Here is a 9,992-nt window from a genome sequence, read left to right as displayed (position 1 = left end):
CCCTCCTCTTCCCCCTCTTCCCCCCCCTTCCACCTCCATGTCTAAGTGTCTCTCTGCCTCACTGCTCTTTGGTCTCCCTCCTCACTCCCTTCTGCTCAGTGTGAGGAGGGAGGTAAGTGTCACCACATGTTCCTCCAGTCCGAGTTACCTGTTCCTGAAAAGCACTAGCTTGCTCCTCAAATCCTGCTGTTCGGAAATAATTGACGACATCCATCACGGCCCAGTCTGCAGGATCTGGAGGCCTCCCATTTTCCATGGAACTGCAAAATACAAATTCAGGCTGTCACGGTGTGGCATGTACATAAGTGTGGCCAGTCTCTCTCACTGCCTTGCCTCCCAGTGTTGGTTTGGACCAGGTTACTAGGACCCTGGCACCCTCTTCCCTCAGGGCCCACATTCTGGTCTACCTCCAGAAGGAACCATAAGTATTCTTCTGTGTCTTAGTATCTTAAGATCATCACTGGTATAGTCAATGGTCTATTTATTTTTAAATATTTTATTTATTATTATTTTTTCGGAGCTGAGGACTGAACCCAGGGCCTTGCACTTGCTAGGCAGGCGCTCTGCCACTGAGCTAAATCCCCACCCCATTATTATTTTTTTAATATTTTATTTCTTTATTTTATGTGTACTAGTGTATTGCCTGCATGCATGTGAGTGCACCCATGTCATGCAATGCCACGGAGGTCAGAAGAGGACTTCAGATTCCCCTGGAACTGGAATTAAGGATGGTTCATAGCCACCATGTGGGTGCTGGGAATTGAACCTGGGTTCTCTGCAAGAGCAGTCAGTGCTCTTAACTGCTGAGCCATCTCTCCAGCCCTTTATTTATTATTTTTATTTTATGTGTATGAATACACTGCCTGCATGTGTGTAAGTGCACCTGTACTGTGCAATGCCCACAGAGGTCAGAAGAGGGTGCTGGATTTCCCTGGAACTGGAGTTATGAATGGTTGTTAGTCATCATGTGGGTGCTGGGACTTGAACTTGGGTCCTCTGCAAGAGCAGTTAGTGCTCTGCTAGGCCATCTCTCCAGCCCCAGTCAATGCTTTCTTGACATTTAATGTAAATGATTTCCTCATACATACTTAAAAAAAGAGACACTTAGAATGATCCAGTGATTTTTGGTGGGCTGCATACAGCTTGATACTCACACTATAATTTACAATGTGAGTATTTACATGTGAATCCTCCTCCTCCTCCTCCTCCTCCTGCTCCTCCTCCACACTTCTTCCTATCTTAGAGAAAAAGCCATCCTTCATTAGACCATGTCCTTCCCCAGACCTGGATGTCCTTGCATCTGTCCCAAACCCTTATGATACTCTACCAGACAAAACCCTACTACTCCTACCAGTTCAAAGGTCACCTCTGCTCTAAGGCACTTCCTGGCACCACTCGGGAAATATTTTAATTATAATTTTCTCTGAGAGCTAATGCTCCATTCAAATTCCCATTGTAGCACATTCCACACTGGTTATATTCTGTTTATTTGACTCGTGAGAAATATGAGCCACAGATAGATACACATGTGAGCTTATGCCAGCATTCTACTATTCCTAGTGTCACACGTGTGCTTAGGAAGTCAGTCAATATTGTTCAGTATGAATTACAATGATAAACAGATGACAAACATTGTCTGAGAGGCTGCATGGGTAACCCTTTTCACTGGGTTTGGAGAGGACAGAGAGAAGTACGGTAAAGAGAGAGCACCACTGGTCTGCAACTGTTGGGAGTGTGCCTCATCCCTGTTTCAGGAGTACTGTCTCTACTTCATTCAAAGTGGTTCTTCTAGAAGGCACATTGGATCACATTGTTCCTTGATTAAAAATCTTTCAAATGCTTCCCATGGCTCTTGTGATAGACCCCACAGAACTTAACAGAAAGCCTTCAGGACGAAGGTTCTCCACCTCTACAACTAAGAATATATGTGGAATCAAAAAAGCCACAGCACTTTCCCTTATGGGCTTTCCCAGCACTAAGGGAAATGGACACTAATCAATATTCATACAAGTGAATGTACATTATGTAAACTGCTAGGAAGGACAGGCACTCTGTTTTAGCTAAAATTCCTTCTGGAGGGCTATAAACAAACTGAGGTATGATTTTGCCGAACTACAGTCTGGGAAACTGGTGGTTTATTGGGCTTACAGAACAATCGGTGAGGGTCTACTTAGAGTGTGAGTGCTCCCCTCCTAAGGCCGCACCAGAAAGTCTTCATCCCAGCTGGATGGTGACATTCCCACAGAAGCACAAAATGGCTTGAGAGTTTATATACCCTCATCCCCTTGCCTTTGTGCAGCTAGGACAGACTGAGTAGGCGTGGCTCACTCTCCCTGCCCCTCCTTTCTAACAGAGTGTAAGTCAACAAGCTTAGCTGTGATGATCCTAGGCAAGTGGGTGCAACTAAGCTTGGGAAGATGCCATCTGCCAATGGTTTGTAGGAGGACAATCCTATGCAACAACTGTGCTGTGAAAGTGTAAGTCCTAGTGGAGGCTTCCTTTCTTGTGAAGTAGTCTTTTGAGGTAAGGTCTAAAAGACCATCAGAAGTTAATTGTATAAAAAAAGTCAGGTGAAGATTACTCCAAGTTATCCAGCAGATATGTACACAGCTAAGGAGCTACGACTTCCCGGGGGCCACACTGAGGATTCCAGACTTTCCTAAGAGAGATGGGAAGTTGCTGAATGGCCTTGTGGGAAGGGAGTGACCTCGTTATAGTCACATCTTGAAAAAGAGGAGCGAGAAGAAAAGAAAAGGACTGAATGAGAAGCCTATTGCAGTCCTCATGGTCCCTCCTTCTAGGGTAGTGGTTATGGAAAAGGAGAAGGACATGGATTTAAACACAGTTAATGATAAAGTCAGGATGGCTCACAGTTGCCTCGATGTAGGGAACGAAGGGTATGGACATGCCATGACATGGACTGGGCTTCAGTCAAGTGAAGACTTAATGTACAACTTGAGTCTGGAACTCAGATCAGAGGAGTGAGCTGGAAGTAGACAAAGGCCTCCGATGACAACTGAAACCGTCAGAGAGGATGGGGAAAATCTGGTTCTAGAATTAAGCCTGGCAGTGCTCAACACTCAGTGCAAGTTTAAAAGACCATGTAACTTTTAGTAGTCTTTGAGGGACTCTTGAAGGTCTTCACATATCTAAACATCCAGGATTTTCACTTATAGCAAGAACTGAAACAATTAAAAACAAAAACAATAACCAGCAATTACTACAACAAAGCAACCAACCAAACAAACAAGAAAGCCAACCAACCTTGTTGGTTCTTGTTAAAGAAAAGGGAGAACCAGGTGATCAGGGGCATATGTGATTGCTCGTTTCTCAAGAGTAGTTAATTTTAAAACACTGAGAATCAATGTCCACTAGTTAGAAGAATTTCCTTTCTGAGTTTGGATTTGGCAGTGCACGTCTGTATGTACCTGCACTGTGTTCATGCACATGCAACTTCCTACCACTTAACAGGTGGCATATATTGAGAGGAAAACTCCTTTTCACCCTAAGATTATCAAGCGTTAATTATTCACTTTTATACCAATGCTGAATTTTTTGGCAAGTAACCCATGTGCTGGGATTTCCCACTATCACAGTAACATAAATAATCATGAGCTGACAACTTCAAGGCACATTTTCCTTCCTTCTGTTCACCAAGGGCTGGAGAATGTTTGGGCAGGAGTTTACTGTTTACCAATCTTTTAGGCTTTCTAATTCTTACTTCTAGCAGGGAACAGAGTTCCAGAACATACTTTTGAGTGCCTGGAAAATATCTGAATTCACTCTTCTTGTTGTTGACTTCAGTTAGTCACTTTTCCTCATAAAGAATGGGCATTTGATTCATGCTACAGTATGAGTTCAGGATGGGAGGTTATTTGGTATTCTTAGTATGATATGTAACATCATCACTTCTAGGATTCTGAAATGTTCTAGAAATGTTGATGAAAATAAAGACATTGTAAAACTGCTGGTACTATACCAGGAAATGTTGGAGTGATGTGGAAATGCCATTTTCTTGTAAGTAGGATAAGGGAACCCACCCAGGAGAAGTGGGGCTAGAAACTAATCAATATATATATATCAATGATCAGTCTAGTGGAAAGCTGATAGCCTAAAAAGGAAACCCCAAAGTAATTTATAAAAATATCACAATATTGGATTATTCATATCCCAAGGGGAAAAAAAACTAACTTCATTTATGTTGTTTAGCACAGGTCTGGCTGGTACATACAAGATACACTACCACCTGTTATGTTAGATAGAATACCAACAATACAATTACCAGCAAAACAACTATCAACAATACCAATAACTACAATATACTTTTCACAGGTCACATAATATCAGTCTTCCACCCCCTTGTGAACGGACTACTTTAAACCACTTCTAGAAAAGCAAATTTCAGGAAGAGGAAGAAAGTCACCCCAAATCATATAGTTTTAGAGATAAATTCAGGTGGATTTCACATATGCTCTACTGCAAACATGCTTTTCTAACTGTACTTAGTCCTTCATACAATAGCTATTGCTTGGAAGTAAGTCTTCTCAGTACTGTACTAGATGCAGAATTAAAAGCATGGAAAATGCACAGTTCTTGCATTCAGGGAGGTGCCAATCTTGGGAGGGAAAAATAGACTTGGAAACAGTCAGGTAACACTAAAATTGAGGGGCAAGCAAACTGCTAATGAGGGGTATGAACAAAAAGCCTCATTAGTTGTCTGACTTGAACAGCTGAAGATTGGCAATTTGAGAGACATTTATTTCTCCAAACAGACACTAAGCTGGGCCTCCAAAGAAAGATGACTTTGCTGGGCCCTGCTAAGTGATTTCAGAATAGTTTCAAGGACAACACTGAGGATGACTCAAGGTAATATAAATGGGTGGAGAGGGGAAACCGGGTAGAAGGATGCCAAACCAAGTAATATCCGACAATGGGTCGTTTTGGAAGGTAGCACTATAAGTGGCACTTTCTTCCTGCTTAGGAAGTACCATGTCTCCCTCAATGACATTTTTGTGACCAAACTGAGATACTTTATTCCCCTATAAATAGACCATTCTCTTCACATATTTTCTTATAACATGCACATCAGATTCCAGAAGGAATTTAAATGCACTGTTTAAGACCCTTAGATGGTGGTTCCATTGTGACCATTCTTCTTGAATTGATGAAAAGAGGCAGCAGATGGGAAAGTGCCTGGTCCTTTCCACACTCATTAATTACTATCAGATTGGAGCTTTCTTTAGGAAATGCTTACTATGTTGGTAATTTGTAATTTTACAGTCATAGAATCTTCAAAAATGTCCATGTATCTCCTGTGTTATTCTTAAAAAATACCAGAAAAGGAAGAGAGAACTTGTCTTAATTTTCTTACCTTATCAAATCATTGTTTCCATTTAATCCTTTAGGCTGTGGGCATGTGGTAAAGAACATCATGTACTGGCTGAAGAGATGGCTTAGCAGTTAAGAGCACCCACAGGGCGGTACCCTGACAGCTGTCTGTAACTCCAGTTCTAGGGTATCCAACGTCCACATATGACCTCCATGGGCATTGTACAACATGGGTGCACTTAACCTACATGCAGGTAACACCCCCCATACACATAAAATAAAAATAATAAATATTAAAAAGAACAGCATGGCTCACCTCTCTCTGCTTCCCTGGGCTGCACAACCAGCCAGCCTCTTTCCTGGGTAAGTCCAGCAGTGCCCACCATGCCTTGACTCCCCCAGCCTCATTCACCCTCCCAGCTCCACCCCGACCCATCTCTCCTCCTAGCCTGGGTACTGGCGCATTTCTTCTCTTGGCACCCCAGACACCAGGGCTGACTTCTGTCTGGAATGACCACTGCTTCCTGATCCTTTGCATCCAGACCAACCCAGTTCCTTCTCAAGGTCCCCAGGAGCCCTCTGGGCCTGATCAAGCCCTCACCTCCCTCTGCTTCCCTGGGTGGCAAGGTCACCAGTTGCCTGAGACCAGCGTTTTCCTGGGCCCTGCTCCCAGGACACTCGAGTCCCCATATTCATGAGGACAACATCTTTATTGGGGGGATCCAGACCTTAGGAGAAAGCCTGAGAGCATCTATCCTTATCTGACTTGGGCCTCTGTGGGAACTCCTGAAGACAAAAGCAATCTGGCCACTCCAATATAAAATCAAAAGAGAGAACCGGAAGCCCTAACCAGTTTTTCATGCCCAACAAGTAAACCACAAAGGCACATAAAGTTTACAAAAAGAAGCTGACCTAAACGTGAAGGCTTGAGTCTCACACAAGAATTAGAAACTACAAAAGAAATTCACATGTAAAAATCACAGAGAAAAAATAATAACATGAAAAACCAAAATAACATATCCCCACCAAATACCAGTAATCCTCTAGAGGAGCACAGTGAGAACCCCCTAGAGACAATGCAGGACATGGAACTCAAAAGAACAATGATGAATATGATAAAAGAATTCAGTGAGTTTAAAGAACACACAAACAAGGTAATCATAGAGCTGAAGGAAGATAGGGATAAACTTCTGAATGAATTCAGAAAACAGAAATATTGAAGACTACTCAGGCTGAAATGAAGAAGGAAGTGGAACACTCAGTAAGCCAATTAGAAATGACAGGAGAAAGCCTCACAAATAGGATGAATCAAATGGAAAACAAGTATCAAGACTGGAATATAAAGTGGATGAACCTGACCTGGTATGGAACAAATCTTCAAAAGGATTGTAGAAGAAAATTTCACAAAATTAAAGAAAGACATGCCTATATAAATACAAGAAGCATATAGAACACCAAATGGACAGGAATAGAAAATAAACTCTCCACAGCACATCATAGTAAAAACACTAAATGTACAAAATCAAGAGACAACACTGAAAGCCCCCAAAACAAAAACAACAAGTCACATATAAAGAAAGCCCATCAGGATTACAGCTGACTTTTCAGTGCAAACTATGGAAGCCAGAAGAGCCTGGACCAAAGGATTTCCAGTTCCATGAACACAGATGCCAATCCAGATTATTTTACCCAGCCAAAATTTCTATTATAGTTGAAGGGGAAAGAAAAATCTTCCATGACATAAATAGGCTGAAGGAATTCTTGTCCACAAAACCAGCCCTTCAGAGCATTCTGGAAGCAATACAAAGAGCTAAAGAAAAGAATGACTATACCCAAGGGGTTGTGTAAAGAAATTCAATGAAGGTATAACTGTGGAAATGCATCACTATATCAAGAATGTGAACAGAAATAAAAATTACAGGATTCAATACACATCTTTCGGTAATAACTTTAAATATCAATGGACTGAACTCCCCAGTCAAAAGACACAGACTACGTGAATGGATTAAGAAACAAAACCCATTTTTTGTTGTCTGCAAGAAACTCATCTCACTTTCAAGGACAGGCACTACCTTAAAGTGAAAGGATGGAAAAAATAAACCAAGCGAAAGGTACTAAGAAAAAAGCCAGGTGTCGCAATTCTAGTATCTGACAAAATAGTCTTTAAAGTAAAACTAATCAGAAGAAATAAAGAGGGCCACTTCATTCTGATCAAAGGAACAATAAACCAAGAAGATATTACAATCATAAACATATATTCAACAAACTCTGGTGAGACCAATTTCATAAAAACAGTACTACAGGACTTTAAGACCCAGATTAACCCCAACTCATTAACAGTAGGCAACTTCAGTACCCCACTGTCTCCATTAGATAGGTCAACAGGACAGAGAATTAACAGAGAGACATCTGAATTAAACAATACCATACATCAAATGGACCTAACAGACATCTACTGAGTATTCTACCCAAGCACCAAAGGATATACTTTCTATTCAGTGCCCTGTGGAAATTTCTCCAAATACTGGGGCACAAAACAAGCCTCAACAAACATAAAAAGATTTGAAATAATTCCATGCATTCTATCAGACCACAATGCAATAAAGCTTAAAATCAACACCAGAAGAAACCCTAGTAACTACACGAACACATGGAGATTAAACAACATGCTCCTAAATGATGAATGGGTCAAAGGAGAAATTAAGAAGGAAATAAAAGCATTCCTGGAACTAAATTAAAAGGACAATAAAACACAACAAAACCTCTGGAAAATGCTGAAAGCTGTCCTTAGAGGGAAGATTATAGCTCTAAGTGTCTACATTAAAAAATCGGAAAGAATACAAATAACATTGCTACTCAAGACAGTTGAAAAGCAACAGCAAACGAAACCCAAATCCAGCAGATAAGAACAAATAACAAAAATCAGAGAAGAAATCAATGAAATCGAAACAAAGAAAACAATACAAAGAATCAACGAATCCAACGCCTGGTTCTTTGAAAAGATAAAGTTTTGGAAAATTAATGATAAAATTTTGGTCATTTTTATATGAGAAAGTTCCTTCCTTATTTTATTTTTTGGTCTTTTTGAGACAGGGTCTCCTTGTAGCTCCAGCTGTCGTGGAACTCACTGTGTAGACCAGGCTGGCCTTGAACTCACAGAGATCTGCCTGCCTCTGCCTCCTGAGTGTTGGGATTAAAGGCGTGTGCCACGACGCCTGGCTTATTTTGGAATATTTTTATATTTATAGAGTTCAAAGATGGTTTAGGGATTTATGAATACCTTATTTTTATATGAGAAACTGATGCTAAAACTGTCCTTCATTAATGTGTGTGGGTTTTGGGAAACACATTAAGTTGGAATGAATTTAAGAACCTCATACCAAACCCTGGTAAAGATACAACCAAAAAAGAAAACTATAGACCCAAATCCTTAATGAACATAGATGCAAAAATTCTCAACAAGACACTTGCAAACCACATACAGACACACATCAAAAAGATCATCCACCATGATCAAGTCAGCTTTATTCCAGAGATGCATAGATGGTTCAAATATACGTAAGTCAAAAAATGTCATAAATCCTTTAAATGGGCTCAAAGACAAGAACCACATTGTCATCTCAATAGATACAGATAAAGCCTTTGACAAAATTCAACATGCATTTATGTTCAAAGTCCTAGAGGGAATTGGACTAGAAGGAACATACCTCAACATAATTAAAGCCATATATAACAAACTCACAGCCAATATCATTCTAAATGGAGAAAAACTGGAAGCATTCCCATTGAAATCAGGAACCACACTAGGCTGTCCACTATCTCCACTCCTCTTTAACATAGTGCTTAAATCTCTTGCAAGACCAATTAGACAAGAGAAGGAAATTAAGGGACTAACAATTGGAAAAGAAGAGATCAAATTATCACTTTTTGCAGATGATATGATATTTTATCTAAGAGATGCCAAAAATTCCACCAGAAAAATCCTGGAAATTATTAACACGTTCAGTAAAGTGGCAGGTTACAAAACTAATCTACACATAGTCTTTAGCCTTTCTATATACCAATAAGAAGCAATCAGAGAAAGAGTACATGGAAACACTCCCCTCCACAATAGCTGCAAAAAAATAATAAAATATCTCAGAATAAACCTGACCAAAGACATTAAAGACCTCTACAATGAAAATTTTAAATCTTTAAAGAAAGAGATTGAGGAAGACATCAGAAAATGGAAGGACCTCCCATGCTCATGGATTGGAAGAATTAATATTGTGAAAATGACCATCCTACCAAAAGCCAATGCCAATCAAAATCCTCATGACGTTTTTCACAGAATTGGAAAAAAAAATCCTAAAATTCATATGGAAGCACAAAAGAACTTGGATAGCCAAAGGAACCCTGAGAACTAAGAGCAATGCCGGGGGGATTACTATACCAGATTTTAAGCTGTATTACAGAGCTATAGTCATAAAAACAACATGGTACTGGCACAAAAATAGACCCATAGATAAATGGAACAAAATTGAAGACCCAAATATAAGTACATGCAATTTCAGCCACCTGATATTTGACAAAGGGGCCAAGAACATTGACTGGAGGAAAGGCAGCATGTTCAGCACATGGTGCTGGCAAAACTGGATCTGCACCTGGTAGAAGAATGAAACTAA

At 40.3% G+C, this 9,992-nt stretch overlaps 1 protein-coding gene across 2 annotated transcripts in view; it reads right to left on the bottom strand.

Moving 5' to 3' along the window:
- The window catches only part of Samd13 (sterile alpha motif domain containing 13), a 54,308-nt gene that overhangs the window by 16,160 nt on the left and 28,156 nt on the right, over nt 1-9,992 (bottom strand). For both annotated transcript variants that reach the window (XM_029560284.1, XM_029560285.1), the window contains exon 3: nt 149-260. In XM_029560284.1, coding sequence (XP_029416144.1) covers nt 149-260 — 112 coding nt within the window. The remainder of the gene's footprint in view (nt 1-148; nt 261-9,992) is intronic.

The sequence above is a fragment of the Nannospalax galili genome, unplaced genomic scaffold, assembly GCF_000622305.1.
Source record: "Nannospalax galili isolate Female #2095 unplaced genomic scaffold, S.galili_v1.0 scaffold9, whole genome shotgun sequence".
Lineage (NCBI taxonomy): Eukaryota > Metazoa > Chordata > Mammalia > Rodentia > Spalacidae > Nannospalax > Nannospalax galili.
The sequence above is the reverse complement of the archived record's forward strand: the minus strand, read 5'-3'. Positions and strand labels throughout refer to the sequence as shown.